The sequence below is a fragment of the Mya arenaria genome, chromosome 7 (genome assembly GCF_026914265.1).
Source record: "Mya arenaria isolate MELC-2E11 chromosome 7, ASM2691426v1".
Lineage (NCBI taxonomy): Eukaryota > Metazoa > Mollusca > Bivalvia > Myida > Myidae > Mya > Mya arenaria.
The window spans coordinates 27,138,764-27,160,476 of record NC_069128.1 but is presented as its reverse complement, the minus strand read 5'-3'; the positions used below and the strand labels follow the sequence as shown (position 1 = coordinate 27,160,476).

Sequence of the window (21,713 nt, the reverse complement as noted above, 5' to 3'; positions counted from 1 at the left end):
GTTGTGGGTTCTAACTCCACAAGAGTGAGAGTGGTTTAGTGGTATAGATTTCCGCATCTATACCAAAAGGTTGTGGGTTCTAGTTCCACCAGAGTAAGAGTGGTTTAGTGGTATAGATTTCCGCATCTATACCAAGAGGTTGTGGGTTCTAGTTCCACAAGAGTGAGAGTGGTTTAGTGGTATAGATTTCCGCATCTATACCAAGAGGATGTGGGTTCTAGTTCCAAAAGAGTGAGAGTGGTTTAGTGGTATAGATTTCCGCATCTATACCAAGAGGTTGTGGGTTCTAGTTCCACCAGAGTGAGAGTGGTTTAGTGGTATAGATTTCCGCATCTATACCAAGAGGTTGTGGGTTCTAGTTCCACAAGAGTAAGAGTGGTTTAGTGATATAGATTTCCGCATCTATACCAAGAGGTTGTGGGTTCTAGTTCCACCGGAGTGAGAGTGGTTTAGTGGTATAGATTTCCGCATCTATACCAAGAGGTTGTGGGTTCTAGTTCCACCGGAGCGAGAGTGGTTTAGTGGTAAAGATTTCCGCATCTATACCAAGAGATCGTGGGTTCTAGTTCCACCAGAGTGAGAGTGGTTTAGTGGTATAGATTTCCGCATCTATACCAAGAGGTTGTGGGTTCTAGTTCCACCAGAATGAGAATGGTTTTGTGGTATAGATTTCCGCATCTATACCAAGAGGTTGTGGGTTCTAGTTCCACCAGAGTGAGAGTGGTTTAGTGGTATAGATTTCCGCATCTATACCAAGAGGTTGTGGGTTCTAGTTCCACCAGAATGAGAATGGTTTTGTGGTATAGATTTCCGCATCTATACCAAGAGGTTGTGGGTTCTAGTTCCACCAGAGTGAGAGTGGTTTAGTGGTAAAGATTTCCGCATCTATACCAAGAGGTTGTGGGTTCTAGTTCCACCAGAGTGAGAGTGGTTTAGTGGTATAGATTTCCGCATCTATACCAAGAGGTCGTGGGTTCTAGTTCCACCAGAGTGAGAGTGGTTTAGTGGTAAAGATTTCCGCATCTATACCAAGAGGTCGTGGGTTCTAGTTCCACCAGAGTGAGAGTGGTTTAGTGGTATAGATTTCCGCATCTATACCAAGAGGTTGTGGGTTCTAGTTCCACCAGAGTGAGAATGGTTTAGTGGTATAGATTTCCGCATCTATACCAAGAGGTTGTGGGTTCTAGTTCCACCAGAGTGAGAGTGGTTTAGTGGTATAGATTTCCGCATCTATACCAAGAGGTCGTGGGTTCTAGTTCCACCAGAGTGAGAGTGGTTTAGTGGTATAGATTTCCGCATCTATACCAAGAGGTTGTGGGTTCTAGTTCCACCAGAGTGAGAGTGGTTTAGTGGTATAGATTTCCGCATCTATACCAAGAGGTTGTGGGTTCTAGTTCCACCAGAGTGAGAATGGTTTAGTGGTATAGATTTCCGCATCTATACCAAGAGGTTGTGGGTTCTAGTTCCACCAGAGTGAGAGTGGTTTAGTGGTATAGATTTCCGCATCTATACCAAGAGGTTGTGGGTTCTAGTTCCACCAGAGTGAGAGTGGTTTAGTGATATAGATTTCCGCATCTATACCAAGAGGTCGTGGGTTCTAGTTCCACCAGAGTGAGAGTGGTTTAGTGATATAGATTTCCGCATCTATACCAAGAGGTCGTGGGTTCTAGTTCCACCAGAGTGAGAGTGGTTTAGTGGTATAGATTTCCGCATCTATACCAAGAGGTCGTGGGTTCTAGTTCCACCAGAGTGAGAGTGGTTTAGTGATATAGATTTCCGCATCTATACCAAGAGGTTGTGGGTTCTAGTTCCACCAGAGTGAGAGTGGTTTAGTGGTATAGATTTCCGCATCTATACCAAGAGGTTGTGGGTTCTAGTTCCACCAGACTGGGAGTGGATTTTGTGGTAGGGTGTCCGAATTTCTACCCTGCGGTCGTGGGTTTGAGCCCCATCGGAGTGAGAGTGGATTTTGTAGCTAAGGTATCCGCCTCCCTATTCAGAGTTCGTGGGTTCGAGTCCCACCGGAGTGAGAGTGGTGTTATGGTATAGGTGTCCGCCTCTATACACGGAGGACGTGCGTTCGGGTCCCACCAGAATAAGAGTGGTCTAGTGGTATAGGAGTCCGCCATTTGACACAGAGGTCATTGGTATGATCTTTACTGGAGACGTATCATGGTCTCTCCGAAAGGAAGAGGTCTTTGAAAAATATATAATATAATAATAATCTTGAAAATATGATATACTATAATTGTATAACCACGTCAAAACATTGTATAAAATAAAGTGAAAATCAATGTAGGCTTGAATATCCTCGACTCGTTTACGAAGACTTTTTTCTTACTTCCCTAGAATTGCTGGCTGCCAATATCAGTCCCCGATCATCTCCATATTGCCATCAATGTCAAGGCTGTCGGAGACGAATACAACACAGTTGCCAGTTCAACATTGGATGTTGCTGACAAAGGTACCTTCGGTGTTGCAAGGGAGTGGGGCTGGGAATTTGTTGGTATCAGAAACTGTATTCACAAAGCCACTTTTCCAAACATTTGGTTAAATGAAAACTACAGGGACAATCAAATTAAATTGAACCATGATAATCACAGCCACAATAATTACGGCATAGTGGACACTAAATGACAGACGATACAACAAACATAATAAAATGAATTACTTTAAAACTAGTTAAAATTGTCCTCATCAACAGATGGTAGGTTGTGAGTTATTTTTGTTGCTTGCATTGTAATGAGCTATTTTTAATTGTTTTATCAACACTTATTCTTAAATTAGGCTTAGACCGGTTTGCATATGAAGAAACGATGGCTTGCATTTGATTTCAAGCTAAGAATCATCATCGTAACTTACGGATAATAAAAGTATTTGCCTATTACGAGTGGATATGATATAGTCAATATATCCTTAGAAAACTAAATATAAGATTTCCCATTGTGTAATAATATACAAATGATGATAAGTGGATAGTCCATCTGCGTTGGGTTTTTGTGCCGTAGTGTGTCTCTCGCTTATGCACCAATCAATTGTAACCACGCCCCTCCTGTTCCGGGGAATAGCGGGGACTTTGACTTTCGGTCCAGCCAAGCCCGGGTAGAACCCCCAACCTGCCGGGGCGAACTGCTGGTAAAATCCCCGCCAAATGCCCCCGCACCCCATGGACCCTAGGTAAGGCCCATTCCCTACTATATTTGGCGCAAAGACAATACAACTGCATTTGACCGGCACTGAGGGGCCACCTGAAAGGTAAAAACACGGCCCATTTACCCGGCTGTCCCGGTATACTCCCGGACCTGGGGGGAGGGGGCGTGGCTACAATTAACGGGTGCATTAGTAGTGCCTGTTAGGCGTTGAACCTTGTGTATATCACGTAGTGTATGATAGGCCGTAAACTTTATGTCTCTCACCTCAGATAAGTAGATCCAATAATTAAACCATGCTAGAAATTCTTATCTTGCCCACGGGCGAAGATAAAAAGCCCGTGTGGAACTCCTTTTTAATGGTCACCACATTGTAATTACCTCCCTTGTTGAAGACTGCCGCCTGAAGCATCATGGAAATCTTGTCTTGTGGCAATATTTAGAACGCTCATTATTTCTCTCTTTAAATGTCACCATAAAACAGTTTTTACGCACCTTTCAAGAAATAATGCTTCACTCTCCTTAGAACTATTTAAAGACCGATTTGACTACTAACATAATCTGAATCACTGCGCGCATATCCATTACAGCCACGAATTATCGCATATCCATACGCAATTATTTTCACTTAGCACAAAAGAGTTCCAGCAAAAAAATACTCTTTTAATTAATTTTGTTTAACTGAGGTGGGAGAAAAAGCATCTACCATAGCCGCTCGTGTAAGATCGTGTAAACCTCGTTTCCCCAAAATACCATACGCTCGGGTCGGAATGAACCTATTTTACACTCTCGGCCATTGAAGAAACTTATAGTCTCTTAAAAAAATGGCTACTAGGATTTATCCATGTGGTTGATGTTGAATTTATAAAGGTCTGCCCGCGCCCTATAGTGACTGCATTATGGTTTGACACCGTCACATCCCCAAGTGTGACTGAAGCATATTTTTGATGCCAAAGGGGGAGTTTTATTCCCACCGTTTTGAGGGATAATCGCTTAACTTGGATTTATCCCTGTACTTTCCAATGAACTATTATGAGTGCGCTAAAGTATGCAATGTTATCTAGTAAATAGAATGTTATTACATTAGAAAGAAATTACTTATGTTTATATTCCGATGCATTTGGTTAAAAGGCTTATTGATCATAAAGCACGTTTATTTCATTTATTAAGCATGAATTGTGAAAATGAACAGCTGAAGGCCAACGCTTCTCAGATATGTTGCTATTTGTACGATTAAAGAGTTGGTAATAAAGACTATACGATTGCATTGTACGGGTTTTCAATTGTATGCGATAATTGCAGACATCAACACTTGCAAAGAGGGATGCCAGCCTAGTGACATAATGTTCAACCCATCCTACCTGTGCTCGAAAAATGGAACATTTCATCTCAAGCCGTCGGCACGAGTATTACGCGTAACATTTTCACCATTAGGCAAAGGTCGAACTACACTTAAACACTGGTCAGTTGTAAGTATCTTAAATATATGTTCAGATGCAGTTTATCTTGAAATGGCGGCTGGTTAAGAGCCCTGTTTGAATGATAGTTCACTCTCCCCAGAAAGTAGATCCATATATTTGGCCATAGCGGATATCCTTATCTTGCCCACGGGCAAATATTACAAAAGTTGCCGTAAGTAAAACATATATATATATTTATTTTGTTTTACTGAGGTGGGAGAAAAAACATATGCCATGGCCGCTTGTGTAAGATACATTATGTAGTTTCATCCAAACCATCGCGCAGTGTGTTCTGCGGAAACTCGGTAAACCTCGTTTACGCTTGGGATAAACCTATCTTATATGAGGGACCATAGATGATTCTTATAATATTAGTCGAAAACCTAAATCTGCTTAAGAGTGCTCATGTAAACCCGTCAAGTGCAGAATACAGGCGTTGACCTTACCGTTTTATAGTCAGTGTTGTTTTTTTCAAGTGTGTGTTTTAACATGTCGTATATATTTATAAATATTTATACAGATTACTTTAACACCATTCTCCAATGATGACAATATCGTTCTAACGTGAAGCATAATAAGAATAAAACAGAAAAAAACCTAACCCTTACCGTAACCAAACCATTCTTTTTGGTCTTTAAATGCCCTGGACTTTTACAATTTCATGCAAGATGTTTCAAACGCAGACCATAGAATTTGTCCCTGTAATTTATATCTCATTATTTTATTCCATTCTTTTTTCAGACCAATTCAAGCATATCATTTCATTTTAACGACAAATACAATGGTGTTGGAAGGCTTGAGGTATGTCAGTGTATATACTACAATATTTACAGAAACGCATCCCTTCTTTGTATATATAAAGTAAATCGGTCCGTATATTACTGTATATTATTAAAAAATCCAGTTTTATGACGCCTCGGTCCATATATACCTTCGGGGGCTGACTGGTCTCTCCTTATAATGTCATATGACCCCTTGTGGTATGTTATATTTCTTAAATATACCAATGTCCGTACTTTCAGTACCAAATTTGAGATTAATTATAATAAAAGCATAACTTAAAAAAGAAAAGTGCACCATAAGCACATCGTATAGTTGCATTGTAATAGTTGGACTGTTTATCATTTAGTAATGAACGTTGCAGTATTATGATATTGCAAGTTCAGTCTTTATTGGTTATTGAACATCCACATTGGTGTTGGATTTCGTTGGATGCATTTCAAATTCATTATGTTTGCAACATGCTTAGCATCGATGATGAAACTTAATTGATTTACCCTATTCCTTTTTAGGTCTCATATAGAGAACTAAAGCGAGACTTCTACTGCACTTTATACAGTGACGTCAGAATATTTTGTGATCACGTGACATCAAAACCCGACCCGCAGGGTAAGTTGATATACAAACAATCTAGAATAAAAAATATTGTGTTTTATGTGTGTGATTTCCTTTGCAATTTTGTTTATGGGCAGGTTTAAAGGCTTGATTTTTCCAATTAAGGTAATTCAAGTGTTTCCGTTTGAGCTGTTTTCTTTGTTGAATGTCAACAGAAAGCTTTTGCTTAATGAAAAATTGCAACCTCAAAATGACCGGTTTTCAGTCTAAGTGAATCCATTCTTGTAACTATTTTAGCAATTTTATATTGAGTTTGTGCATCATTTTCTTTTCGACGGCTTGTGTCTTTAACATGAGCACTATACGGCCATTGTTTTTATGTTTAAACACCTTTTATGTCTGGCGTGGAAGTTTTATGCAGTTTTTGTTCGATGGGGAATCAGAAAAACGTGAAGCAGTGAAAGTGTATTAAAGACATGAGCTGTAAGACATCTTGGTATTTATAACAAAAGGCAATGACTGTGTTACCCAATAAGAGCGTCTCGAGTATTTGTTATGCAAAATTACCTATCAGAAGTATACTATTCTAGGAATTCATTTATCTGCTCATAAAATGATCACTCTTTATATCAATGCAGGAACTCATGATGTCACAGAACGTCTAGTTAAGATAGGTACAAAAAATGTACACTTTGACTAAACACACAGTTTCAAGTCAGGCAATCTTGTATTTTCACTTTATAAACATGCAATCGTTCATCTTAAACATTCAATAACTTTTTGTTTAAGGCCTCTAGAAACATAAGTTAAAAACACGTGTGGCCTCCGGATAGGCGTGTTTATATTGCGATAGAATTAATATAAACTTACTTACAAAATCAAACTGTCCTCCGAAAACACCAAAATAATTTAACAAAAACCGCCATTTTGTTCCGCACCTAACATTTCCTTCACTTAAGCTTCCGCGAATATAACCTACGTTAGACCCCCTGGTTCTATAGGCATACGGAAATTTTGATATTACTTGTGCTCTGGTCTGCACAGATCCATGTGACCCGAGCCCCTGTTTGTATGGGGGCTCCTGCACGGTTGTAGAGGCTCGCTACAATTGCACGTGCATACATCCGTATCACGGTCGACGTTGTGAGAGTATGTGTTTGTATGTCCTATGTTATAAAGTCGATTGTTCAGAACTGTGTTAACAGCTACCAACGTTGTTTACGATATCATTGTTAACTTTAAAGTGACACTCATATTTAAAATCAATACATACACATGTATAACAAACATACATTTTGAGTGATAAACCTTAAACTACTGACTAAATAATGCATTTATGGAAATTATTATTTACTGATAACAAGATTGTAAACGTGTGTTTAATAGCTGAATATTCAAAAAAAAAAAAATTGTTGGCGAGTTCTAATATTTTTTTCTATGATCTACTTTCGTCTCATAAGGTAGAAATGCCGCACGGGTTTCTGCACTTTTCTTTCAACTTAAACTTGGTACCCATCATACCAACCGTTGTTTATGATATTTATTCATCCTTTTTTGTATATTAAAACAATTGTATTAATTGTGGTTCATCTTATTTGGGAGTAAGAGTGGATCTTTATTGACTTTAAAGTCGTTACTTCTCATGAAGTTTTTTGGAATCACTTGTGTGCTACAGAAGTCGAATCCCGTGTGCTCGACCTCACAGGGACCGGCGAAAATACCTCGAGCCTCAGGAAGTTCGAGCCAAGTGGGAACTATTACATTTATTAGAAACAAATCTGTCTTTTACAACCAGTTCGAGCCAACGAGAAAATCGAGCCAAGCGAGTTCGAGCCAACGGGGTTCGACTGTATGAAAATTGCGTAAAACTGTTATAGCTGTATTTGTTGTATTCAAATATGGGAGAACATCATAAAATAGCCCAATATAAATAGTTAACAACGTCAAGAAAAGAAACAAAGTTCTGAACAATCGGCTATATAATGTATTATACTATGTGTGATGTGTTTAATGTCTATAGTATTAGAAATGTTTAACACAAATGGTAAAAAAATAAATGGCGAATTAACTGTAGTTTTGATGCAGATGTTAACTATTTCTGAAACGTTTGAAAAACGTATCAATGGAATAGTTATAAAATGTTGTTTTTTTAAATATGTAAAAGACAATTAGAAAAAAAGTGAACGATAACTATTCCGTCGGGGAAGGATTCGATCCTTTGTCCACTCGGCCTAAATTCGGAGTCCACTGCGCGATGGTTGGCACTTGAAAATGTATAAAACTCACTTTATTATAGTAGGCAATTTGTGGTGGAATTTGTCAACATTTCAGCGAAAGTTAGCATTATTCAAATGTTTAAGAATGTTTTATTGAACAGTTGAACAACTCCGGTCTCTCTCTGTCCATGTTAGATTATTTTATAGTAATTTATCGATTATGAGGCCATAAGTGGGACTAGTGTCCATTGTTAGAGGCCATGAGAAAGTTCTGGTAGGAATCGAGCCCACAACATCTTTGATGAACACACTCACCCTTTTAGATAAGAATAACTAAATCGTTAGTTTACTGTCACTCTAATACTGAATGCCATAAAACAGAGGTAAATGTAGTTGCATGATTTGAAATATAACATTAAGTATGGACTTGATAATACATTTGAGAAAGTTACTAAACAAACTTGGTCATATATGAGTATAAACCTCTTTAAATGACGTAATGAAATTTAATAAGTGTTTTATGAACATGTTTATATTTCAATTCTTAAAGTGGAACTCTTGTTTAAAATCAATACTTATGCATGTATAACAAACATATAGTTTGGGTATGACATCTTGAATTACTTACAGAATAATGCATTTATGGGAAATATTAACAACTGATAAGGCCTAAAAAAATGTCAGTTTCGGGTAACCCGACCCTACCTATAAAAATGCGCCGACCCTAACTATTTTTTTTCCGTTTCTGAGCAAAAACAATATTCGTTAGCGAATAGAGAGTTACGAAGGGCGGATAAATGCAGATTTTAATCAGAATTATTGTTTATATGATAAAACAAAGTCAGGCAATGACAGTAATGTAGGAAAGACTGTCATGTGCAAGAAAACACTCTGAACTTGGGACAGATTTTGAAAAAAAAATAATAAAAATAATTTTTAAAAAATGCCTATCTACCCTACCTAGAAATTTTGGGAAGGTTACCCTAAACAAACAAATTTTTTTTGGCCTAACAAGATCGTAACCGTGTATGTAATAGTTGAAAACGCACAAATATTAAATGACTGGTGGATCAACTATCGTCTCAAAAGGTAGAATTACCATGTTGGCTGCACATTTCTTTCAGGCTGCACATTTCTTTCTTCATAAGAACAATTGTTTTCGATATTTATTGATCTTTTTCCGGTAAATGAAAACAACTGTATTAATTGTGGTACATCTTATTTGGGAGTAAGAGTGCATCTTTAATGAACGATATTTAGTAAAGCATGAATAGTTCCGATTCAGCAAGCACGCTCACACCAATATGTAAAAGACTGACTACTGTCAAACCCCGTTTGTTCGAACTCTCAGGGACCAGCCAAAATACATCGAGGCTCGTTAAATTCAAACCAAGCGGAAATTTTAAAGAAATCGGTCATTCACATCTAGTTCGAGCCAACGAGGAATTCGAGTCAAGTGAGTTCGAGCCAACGGGGTTCGACTGTAATGTCAACTGAAGGTTTTTTTTATTAATTTTGCTCCGTTGCAGACGATACCGAATCCTTCGGGACCTTTGTGATATTTGGCGTCATCATGATGACGTGTTTAACGGCCATTGTCGTTCTCATCATAGTTGGTAAGTTAAAATAGTTATGTTCAGTTCAAATGAACCTTTTATATGCAACATGTAAGTGCTGGATATGATTTAGTAAAACATGAAAGCTTTTTTAATGGGCTATGTTTCTATGATTTTGATGCCCCCGCAGATGGTCCAATTGAAATCGCATCGTCTGTCCGTTCCTCCGGCCGTTCGGTTTCCCGTGTCCGGTCTGCACCTATGTCATGCAGGAAGGGTTTTGAAATTACTTGGCACATGTGCGCAGTGCATGAAGACAACACGTCGCGCACAAGTCCCACAAGTCTACCTGAAACTCCAAGGCCACGCTGTTTAATCACTATGGAATGTTGCTATTTGGTCGTGTCCAAGATGTTAATTTGTCATGCAGGTAGAAATTTAACAGAGTACATGGCACATGTGTTCGTTACATAAAGACGAAGTGTTGCGTCTAAGGCCCACGTCCATACCTCAGAGATCAAGGTCACACATATAGGCTTATAATCATTGGTAGCTGCATAAATGGATAAACAGTGTAGTTGGTCGTGTCCGGGCTTTAACTTTGTCATGCAAAGAGAGATTTTAAAACTGCTTGGCACATGTGTTTGGTACATGCATACGATGTGACGCGTGTAAGACCCAAAACCGTTCCATAGCTGGTCGTTTCCGGGCTGCAAATGTGACATGGACAGGGGGATTTTAAGATAAATTGACATTTGTTCATTACGTTAGGGCGGTATGTTGCGTGCAAGACCAATGTCCCTACCTCAAAGAATATAGGTCTTAGAAATCGATATGACGTAAGCAGGAAACAAACGTCATACTTTCCTGTGATTACAATGTAAGAATGATGGCAACTTTGGAGTGACAGAAGGACAAAGATACTGCTTATGCTATTTTCATTTATTCCTGTGTAAAACATATCATCTAACGTCAGGATCATGTGCTGGTATTCCATTATACTTAACTAGTATCGTCGTTTTACCGGTAAAACCCCGGCGTATGTAGAAACAATTAAGTACACCTCAACTAACTTCTGCGCGTAAATAATAAATAAGCTTGATTTATTTATATGTTTGTATTCATGATAAAACGTTTGAAATGTAATACTAGTAAAAAAGATGGATCTAATTTTCAAGAAAAGTATTCATATATAGTTGTCATTCATATTGATTTGCCATATAGACTTCGAAATGCACCTTACGGTTTACCCTTAACTATTGTCGTTCATTTAAGTTAATCATATTAAAGTGACACTCTTATTCAAAATAAATACATTTAAATGTATAACAAACATACATTTTGAGTGATAAAAAAACTACTTTTTTTAAATGCATTTATGGGAAACATCAATTACTGATAACAAGATTGTATCCGTGTTTTTAATAGCTGAGAACGCACAAATATTAAATGACTGGTGAGTGCTAAAAGAATTACTGTGATCTACTATCGTCTGATAAGATAGAAATATCGTGTTTTCTGCACATTTCTTTCAAATTAAAAATCGCTATCCTTCATAAGAACCATTGTTTTTGACATTTATTCATCCTTTGTTGTATATTAAAACAATTGTATTAATTGTGGTAAATCTTATTAGGGAGTAAGAGTGCATCTTTAACTTTTGGAAAGCGGTGTTCCCTGAACAATTGGTATTCATTTCAATTTGTCATACAAATTTTCGAAATGCGGTTTAGCTTAAACTATTGTCAATCATTTCCATTTGGCATACATGTATAAACTTTCGAAATGCAACGACTCCCTAATATCTCTTACATTGCAGTTGTGCAGAAACTAAGGGTACTCCAAGAAGCGTGTTGCAACAGCAGAGGTATGATTCGGAATTCAGGTCAACTAGTTTTTTTACGTTCATGTAAACCGTTTAAGGGACTAGACACCAAATGATACAGTTCCAAGAAAAAAAAGGGTCAAAACCTTGATATCGTTTACTTACTGATGTATCACATCGCTAACGACTCATGTATCTTTCGCATATTTAGCGTATTTTTCCAATATTCGAAACTTACTGATTGTGTCTACCTCGTAATACCAGTTAATTTAAAAATAGCGTCAGTACAAGTATCTGGGGCCAATATCACGAAATTACTCAAGTCAAATCTCAATCTCAGTCTCAACTCTTTTATCAAAAAAACAGCATCATATGATTCAAAATTGTAAATGTTTTACCTTTTTAAAAATCGCATTATCTCATTCATTTTGTTGATTAAAAAAATGTACAATATTTAATAGAAAAAAAAATGAGAGCAAAACTGTACTTGAGTCCAATTTATTATTTTTGAGTTTTACAAGTGAATTTTGTGCTGTAGAAATAATTGTTTTTAGAATATTGAACAATAATTTTAATCAACACAATGCATGTGAGAATGTGCTTTTAAAAATAGTAAAACATTAGTTATTTTTAATAATGTCATACGGTAATGTGGAAAAATGATTTGAGATTGAGATCGAGATTTGACTTAAGTATGTTCTTGATGTTGGGGCCTGGACTAATCACGTGACTTTCATACGCCAGATATACTCTCTATAAACTGGGAAACCAGTGTGTGCTATGTTTTCTAACGGATTAAACTCAGCTGAGACAGCGACAAGATATTCTTTTAAAGCACCAGCACGATGTATTCAAGGGCAGTAATGTCAGGTGGGTCCAGGTTCACTGATACATTGTTTGGGGTATAAAACATCCTCGATTCGATGATTATAAACAATGATTTCAACATGTTAAAACGGTTATATATGAAACGACATTGAGCACCGAATGGTTATTGATGACCCTTGTTTTAGATGAACAGCATGTCCGTATTAAAATATCTCGTGCAAACAATGCACTCTCCCTAGGCTTACTGATTCACTCAAAACCACGATTTCATACCGTTCTCTTTCGTGTAATTCTCATCCGATACCTTGTTTTGGTCAACGAAGGGTATTATCATCGTTTTCCGGGTGCAGATCGCCAGTTTTGGATATAGATCGGCACATTAAGAAAATGCTTACTGGTTCATTCTGTAAATTTTAAGAACCAATGTTCATCCCAAATCTTGTATATCTATGTAACACTAAAATAACAATTAAAATGCGTCGATTGTTTATCCTAATCGTTGTAAGTGTGCTATAACACGTATAAGAAGAGTCATTTTGATAAGTACCTCAGAACTCCCCGCTAAAAGAAGAATTGTCATTTCATTATGGCGGTTATATAGTAAAAGAGACGCGGTAAATTTTTAATTGAAATTTACTTAAGTTGTGACGAACTAGATTTGAGACGTTAAAGCTGCACTCTCACAGATTTACTGCTTTGACAACTTTTTTTTTATTTTTTGTCTTGGACTTTGATTTTTTTTTGCGTAAATATCTGCTAACCATGATGAAAGACTGCTGACAAAAGATCAGATCGTAGATTTTCATATTTCCATTCCAAATTTAATGTTTTATGGCTTAAACCGTTAGTAACGGTTTAATAAAAATGCATAAAACATCATTTTTGGGACGGAAATATGAAAAGCTGCGATCTGATCTTTTGTCAAAAGTCTTTTATCATTGGTTTGCAGATAACGCAAAAATTTGCTCGTTCAAGACAAAAAAAATAAAAAAAGTTGTCAAAACGTTCAATCTATGAGGGTGCAGCTTTAAATTATTGACAGTCTAAACTCTTCATCTGCTTGATTCTGTCCATATTCGAAGTGTCGTTTTACGCCATCCGTCTGGCATTAGTTTGTATAAAAAAAGATGTTACGCGCTTCTACACTATTGAATCTATATGATTAAAGATATTGTAATATATATTTATAATGGAGAAAAGGGAAGAAAGTAAGGGAAGATAAGAAAGAGGGGGGAGAGAAGGGGAGGGGAGAAGGGAGGGAAGAAAGGGAGGGGAAAAAGAGAGGAGAGAAAAGGGACGGAAGAGGGGGGAGAGAGAGGGGGAGAAAGGGAAGGGAAGAAAGAGAGAAGAGGGGGAGAGGAGAGAAGAAAGAGAGAAGAGGGGGAGAGAGAGGAGAGAAAGAGGAGAAAAAGAGGGGAGAAAGATAGAAGAGAAAGGGGAGATAAGAGGGTGAGAGAGAGAAAGAGAGAGAGGAGTGAAAGGGTAGATAAGAAAGAGAGGAGAGAAAGGGGAGAGAAGAAAGAGATGAGAGAAAGGGGAGAGAAGAATGAGAGGAGAGAAAGAGATGAGAGAAAGGGGAGAGAAGAAAGAGAGGAGAGAAAGGGGAGAGAAGAAAGAGAGGAGCAAAAAAAAGAGATAGATCTCGAAACATGTGCGACCACATACACATGTACGATGGTGGCTCTAAGAGCCAGTGGGAAAGACAGAAGAGAGGAGACAGATCTCGTACCATGCACGACCACACGTACTCTGGTATGACAATTCTTCAAAAATGAGTTAATTGCCTTATTTAAGCTATTCAGTATTATTTTTATGCCTTCTGTTTATTGCTTTTTCAGTCTATTTATATAATTATCAAATATTCTATTAATAAATGTATTATTATAATAGCAATGCTATATAGTGACGCCTTTGGCCATCACAATGAAAGGTGCAAAAAATATGGCCATGAATGAAAATCTGACTGTAAGTTGTATAACGACAGAAAGGGATAGATTTACTTTTGAAATATGAAGAGTTCTGAAACAGTGCCGTAAACAGTGCGACATGGAGGCACCACGCCGCCGCATAACAGTATGCGGCATATATATCACTGCATTTAGGTCGCATAACGATCCTTGCATAAAGCACCATTTTAAATACTTAAACATGAAGATGGTATTTTACTTATTTTTGACTAGTTGGTCAAATAATTGATACACACATGAAGGAAATAAAATAAAATTTAGTGGCCGTGAAACTTTGCATTATGCAGAAAAAAAAACATCATGAAAGGTAAACGGAAATTATATTTGTAAGAAAAGTCCATTATGATTCGAAATTGGAAGCCAAAATTGGGAATTTTATTTCACTTCACATCTAGCTGGCTTCATAACATAAACTCGCCATTCCTGTATGCATTCCTACAATGCAAAAGGTTACTAGGCTCTGTAACGCCGCATAACAGCATCGCCGCATAAACGTGTTGTTTTTTTTTCGTTTATGCGGTGATTTTCAACGCATAAACGTTTATGCGGCGACGCTCACCGCATATAGCAGGACTTGCTTATATGGGGCGCAACTGCGCCATTTTGCCACATAAAGAGGATTAACTTAACCATTTATTATAAAGCTAAAAAATATTTCAACAAAAACGATGGTGATGACGTTGATGATGATGATGATGATGATGATGATGATGATGATGATGATGATGATGATGATGATGATGATGATGATGGGGATGATGATGGGGATGATGATGGTGGTAGTGGTTGTGATTGGGGTGATGATGATGGTGGTTGTGATGATGTTGTTGATTATGGTGATGATTAAGATTAGGGCGTTGCATATTACTGTCATTTTAAAGAAAATATGGTACAGTTGGCAGGCAAGTTGATCCAAAATGGAAGTCAACATACTATTTTTATAAAACAAAGAAATATTAACTGATTTTTTTAAGCACACATTATCACTCTGAGGCAATTATCAACATTTATTTTTAAAAAGTCGAACAAGCAGTCAGCTTTTCAAAGCATGAGAACATGCCTCTCCTTCTATTTTTTTATATATTTTCTGTTTTTATGCCCGAATTATCACTCTTAAGCAATTATAAACATTTTTTTCCAAAAAAAGTCGATCGAGCACCTCAGCGGCCTAGCGGCGTGAAGTAAGCGGCCTAGCGGCCTAGCGGTCTAAAATGGTTTCCTTTTTCAAAGAATGTTTACATGCGTTTTCTTCCAAAACAATTATAAATGTATGGTTTAACAATTTTGCTAAATACATAAAATGAAAATGCTGATATTCGCTATAATGGATTTTTTAGGCAGCTTGGTCGAGTTTTGGGTGAAATGCAGACATTCGCTTAAGGATGGTGATTTGTGAATAGAAACCATAAATTTGTCATTTTTTTAAGAAGAAAAGGCATGTATAAATGGTTTATAATAGAAACCAATTTTAGGTGTCTAGGCCGCTAGGCCGCCAGGCCGCTAACTTCACGCTGCTGGGCTGCTGGGCCGCTAGGCCGCTGAACTGCTTGACTATTTTGAAAAGAAGATAGTTGCTTAAGAGTGATAATTTGTGTATAAAAACAGTAAATATATCATTGTTTTAAAAGAACAGGCATGTTTAATGCTTTGAAATAGCTGCTTTATCGACGTTTTTGAAAAAAAAAAAGTTGATAATAGCTTCAATGTGTTAATTTGTGCATAAAAATAGTTAATATGTCATTGTTTTAGGAGAAAATGCATGTAAACATGCTTTGAAATAGGATTTAATTTTAGGCCGCTAGGCCACTAGGCCGCCAACTTCACGTCGCTAGGCTGCCAGGCCGCTAGGCCGCTAACTTCAAGCCGCTAGGCCGCTAACTTCACGCCGCTAGGCCGCTAGGCCGCTAGCCCACTAACTTCACGTACATGTTGAAAGTGCACATTGTCAAGGGTACATGCCCGTCAGTCTGACAATAAGGCTAGAATATATGTTACGTCATACGACGATTCAGTTTTCTGATTGTCCCAAATGACGGTGTTGTGCTTTGTCGTAACATTTATTCCAGCCTTGAGTCGGGTTAAACGTCATTTCAAACGTTATCGCAAAAATATCAATTGGTTTGGTTCACATTTAAACCGATCTTACTAAAGCTTTGACAAAATTTACGTCTCTAAAAGTCTAGTTCAAAGCTTGGTTAAGTGGATACAAAAAATTAAGACCGATCTTGATTAAACTTTATCAACCACTATTGTACTAGTATGTGTTTTAATTGCTTTTTATGCAGCAAAAGGGTGCCTTTTTGCCACATAAAAAAATCCTTTTCATGCGTTGAAAATCACCGCATAAACGAAAAAAAACACGTTTATGCGGCGATGCTGTTATGCGGCGTTACAAGGCTCGCTTCGCCTGAATCGGAAGGTTTTCGTGTTATCGCAGGTGAAACATGGCTTCCTTGTTACCGTAGGTGAATCACGGCTTCCTCGTTATCAGAGGTGAATCACGGCCACTGCGTTATCGTAAGTGAATCACGGTTCCCGTGTTATCGTATATGAAGCACGGCTTCTGCGTTATCGCAGATGAATCACGGCTTTCGTGTTATAGTAGGTGAATCACGTCTCCCGCGTTATCATAGGTAAATCGCTTCTTCCTCGTTATCGTAGGTGAAGCACGGCTTCTGTGTAATCTTAGGTGAATCAAGTACCCGCATTCTCTAAATTAGGTGAATCGCGGCTTACGCGTAATCATAGGTGAATCACGGCTTCCTCGCTCAAAAAGGACCCTTCTTCCACGAGTTATAGTACACATACATGGATACGTAAAACAATCGACGCCTTTTCAGCGTTTTTAAAGCGGCACTCTCACAGATTGACCGTTTTAATTAACAACGTTTTTTTTTAAATCTTGGAAATCGCGAATGTTTGCGAGAATGTCTGGAAACCAGTGCTATAGGACTGCTGACAAAAGCTCAGATCGCATGTTTTCATATTTATATTCAAAAATTGAAGTTTTATGCATTTTTTAAAGCCTTAGTAACGCTTTCAGCCATAAAAAATATTTTGAACGGAAATATGAAATACTGCGATCTGATATTTTGTAACCATATCACTGCCTTCCTGATAATTACGCAAAGATTGATTTATTCCATAACAAAAATAAAATAAGTTGTCAAACAGGCCAATCTTGTCAGAGTGCAGCTTTAAAGTGTGCCATAGATTTACCGAATTTGGGATGAACTTGGGTTATTCAATTTATCAGAATGAACCAGTAAGCATTTTCTTAAATGTGCTGGTCTATCTCCAAAACTGGCGATCTGCACTCGGAAAACAATAACAATACCTTTGCTTGACCAAATCACGGATGAGAATAACATGAAAGAAAACGGTATAAAACTGTTGTTTTGAAGAATAAAGTGCATTGAGTGAGTCTTTACGCCTAGTAAGAACGTGCACTGTTTTCACGAGATATTTTAATACGCACATGCTTTTCATCTAAAACAAGCGTCATCGTAAACAAGCAATAGCCTTTTTTTCGGTGCACAAGGTCATTTCTAAAAACTATCGTTTTAACATAAAGAAAACAATAATTAACTCATCGAGTCGTGGACGTTTTTCACTCCAAACAATGAACCAGCAAACTTGGAAGCACCTGACATTACTGCCCTTGGTACGATCGGCCTCAAACTAGCTCGTATTGACAATTCTAGGCTTGTCTTGAGAAAATATTTGCTGATTTGGAGACTATCTGGTGTCTAGTCCCTTTAAAGGCAGTGTAGAGGAGAAAATGCTTTATATTTCTGTTCACATTCCAATGAACGGAGTATCAATACAAGCTGTATATAATAATACAATGGTCATAGGGATATCAACAGAAATATATTGTCCCCCCACCCTGTAATCTGGTATTTTGTCTTAAATGAGAAAAAGAGTAAAAAAGTAGGGGTTTTTTTCAACCCTCATAGTAATTTATTGAACTTGTTTAACGACTTGAATGAGACCAAGAAAAGAAGATAACTTTATTACACATGCATAACACTGCATTTTCGATTATTAAGTATATACATAGAGCCTTATGAAATATTGCTCCTACATGAAGTGTTTATTTCGATAATTTCAGTTTGTTAAAAAAATATAATCAATGCTTGATTGATCAATAATTTGGTAAAGTAAACGAATTAGTATTCTACTAGGGTATAACAGTTGTTCCTTATATCCAATTGCAGGTCATTAAAAAGCAGTTACGTTGTTTTAAAAACAAATTACCACTTTTTTAATATGTTTCACTATGTCTATTTTACAGATGGCAATTTCCAAGAACGTCGCCGCCTTTCCATTACTCCCCTAGGACACCTGAAGACAGGTGAGTGTGTGTTTATTCATAACATCCAGACAAGCCAATCAGAATGAAGTCATTTGTATATATATATATATATATATATATATATATATATATGTGCAACAACTTCACTCCATTTGGGGTTCAAAATTACTTATTTGGCGAATATCCCACAAGACGGTGGGAATAAAACTGCCCTTTGGCATCAAAAATATGTTTCAGTCACACTTGGGGATGTGACGGGGTCAAGCCATAATGTAGCCACTATAGGGCGCGGGAAGACATTTATTAACTCAACAACAACAACCCATTTATTATTAAATATTTGGCTCTAGTGTACTTTTTTGCGGAATAGACGCAATTGACAATGCTGGCTTAATGGTGAAAATAGGGTGCAAGAATATTCCAAAATAATTAATTGCTATATTTTCTTTTTTAAATTGGGACGGGGTGACATTCTTTTCTTCTTTGACTTTTTCACCGTTGAGTATGAGTTCATGCTCTTTCGTATTGCATAAGATACCATATACATGTGTTTCTAGACGAACCACGAACACGATCGTAACTATTCTCCTGTTTTACATTTGAATGTTATCGACACCGTATGGTATGAATAAACGTCGTTCCCGGGCAGTATATGCAAACCCAGACCCTAGTTCAACAATTTTAGTTGAGTCAATACAATCAGTGTGTGTTTACCACGTGATATGGTGATAATTACCACGTGATAAAATACGTCATATATGCTACGTCGGAAGGCAAAATTTTCTTAAAATGAAAACTTAAATCAAAGATAACTTTTCTTTTACTACACCATTTTAGATGAAACAAATGTCAGATTATGCCGCTTAAAGAGCCCCGCCTTCGTTTTATTACCGAAGTTTGATAAGGAATTTAGTTTCAGCAAACACTTCGACAAACCTGTTTCTCAAACAATGTTTTGACAGTGCTCCGTCAGACGGCCGTATTGTGAAAAGGTTTGTCGAAGTGTTTTAAGAAACTAAACTCTCAATCAAACTCTGGTAAAAGACCGAAGGTGGTGCTCCGTAAGCGGCATAGACTGCGCTATGTTTCATTTAAAATGGTAACTAAAGAAATAGAAAAGTTATCTTTGTTTGAAGTCTTCAATCGAAGCATAATATTGCCTTCCGACGTAGCATTTATGACGCAATTTATCACGTGGTATACACACACTGACAATTAAGGGCCGGTAGAAATAGAGGTCGGGCGGGGATGAAAATCTAGCAACTAATGTACACTTGCCATAACATAATACAGGACAACCCTACTCTTAGGACAACACTGAAATTAGTTATGGCTTCCATTATAAAACAACAATTCATTTTGAGGAAGAACATTAACATTTAAAACAGACGACAATACATGAGTAAGCAGGTGTTCCAAATTGTACCATGTACAACTTAGTATCATATGTATTTCCACAAAAATGAAGTTCTTCATAGACATACATTTATGTCCAAATTTTTAATTTATAAGACACATTAATGCAAATTTATAAAAAAAAATTATTGGTTCAGACAAAATTATGAATGTTTTTTTGATAAACTGCAATGCTGTAGTTAACAATTCTTAATTGATCAAGATTAAATTTGACAAAATATTTACTATGACAAGCTTTCTTTATAAAGGTTCACGGGCGATTTCATTTAAGTGGGTATATTCATAAAGACAAATGTGTTTTTGAGTTTCTTATAGCTTCATGTCACCAACAGTTAGTCGCTTATATTATCTAATACACTTATGTTCCCATTTCAATAACATTCGGAAGTCCTCGGCTATTTTCTATCGAAAACAACCTCGGATGTATGCCGGTACATTAGTAAAAGTAGTTCGTAATTTTGTTAATAATAGTATAAGTTTAGTGTATTGTTGAACGTGTATTTTGTGTATCTTAGTTTAAAAATTTTGGTCAGTGAATGTATTTTTGCATTAATAAAGTAAAACCCTTAAGTTTAACTGCTAAATTGAAATTACTACGCAATATACTTGCAGCGTAGAACTTAAAATGTAAAGATTTCTGAGATTGTAAACCATCCTTTTGCACCAGTCAATTGTAACCACGGCCACCAGGTCCGGGGAGTAGCGGGTACTTTGACTTTCGGTCAAGCCAAGCCCGGGTAAAATCACCGCCCGGCTTGGATGAACTGCTGTTAAAATCCCCGCCAAATGCCCCCGCACCCCAGCGATCCTAGGTAAGGCCCATTCCCCGATATTTTTGGTGCAAAGACAAAACCATCGCCCTTACCCGACACTGCGGGGCCACCTGAAAGGTAAAGACACGGCCCATTTCCCCGGCTATCTCCGGTATACCCCTGGACCTGGGGGTGCGTAGTTACAATTGACTGGTGCATTACACGTCCGAGGTTGTTTTCGATGGAAAATGGCCGATAAGTTCCGAATGGTTAAATATGTTTTACGACATCCTAGTATACAACGTGCTTGTGGCGTGTTTGCATAAAGCCACAGTTTCGAGTTGGGTAGGAAACAACTTGATGCATTAAGTCGCTTGAGCCTTTAATACCATTACTGACTATTTACTTAAACCCGATGAATCGCAATATGTTACCATTTACTCCTTAAATATATGGATAACTTGTAAGTTTGGTTTCCAGATGAGATCATTAGAAACTCCATCCTTAAGAAACACAAACCTGTCTCTGATCCCGAGGGACAATCATTGCGTGGTCATAGAAACGGAACTTCCGGTGAACACGAGACCAGCTTCCAAAGGAATTCCACACGCAAGAGTTCACACAACAGGTTAGGAAGGTATTGTCTTGGTGGCTATTTTTCTTTACCTTGTTTTTACCCTGTGTAACACATATAAAAAGTCTTACTTTTTCGAAAAGGTAAAGTTCAGTCTGTGTTTACCACGTGGTAAATTACGCCATATATGTTACGTCGGAAGGCAACATTTTGCTTCAAATGAAGATTTAAAACAAAGATATTTTTTCTTTATCTTTACCATTTTAAATGAAATAAAGGACAGTCAATGCCGGTTAAATAGCTCCGCCTTTGTTTTA

General features: G+C 37.4%; 1 protein-coding gene across 4 annotated transcripts in view; it reads left to right on the top strand.

Moving 5' to 3' along the window:
* LOC128240019 (uncharacterized) overlaps window positions 1-21,713 on the top strand; it is a 63,537-nt gene that overhangs the window by 38,822 nt on the left and 3,002 nt on the right. For 2 of the 4 annotated variants that reach the window (XM_052956502.1, XM_052956499.1), the window contains exons 5-13: window positions 2,350-2,464; window positions 4,452-4,618; window positions 5,351-5,410; window positions 5,902-5,998; window positions 6,989-7,093; window positions 9,690-9,776; window positions 11,536-11,583; window positions 18,634-18,693; window positions 21,303-21,459. In XM_052956502.1, the coding sequence (XP_052812462.1) occupies window positions 2,350-2,464; window positions 4,452-4,618; window positions 5,351-5,410; window positions 5,902-5,998; window positions 6,989-7,093; window positions 9,690-9,776; window positions 11,536-11,583; window positions 18,634-18,693; window positions 21,303-21,459 (896 nt within the window). The remainder of the gene's footprint in view (window positions 1-2,349; window positions 2,465-4,451; window positions 4,619-5,350; window positions 5,411-5,901; window positions 5,999-6,988; window positions 7,094-9,689; window positions 9,777-11,535; window positions 11,584-18,633; window positions 18,694-21,302; window positions 21,460-21,713) is intronic. The other 2 variants (XM_052956500.1, XM_052956501.1) reach the window with 2 other exon arrangements.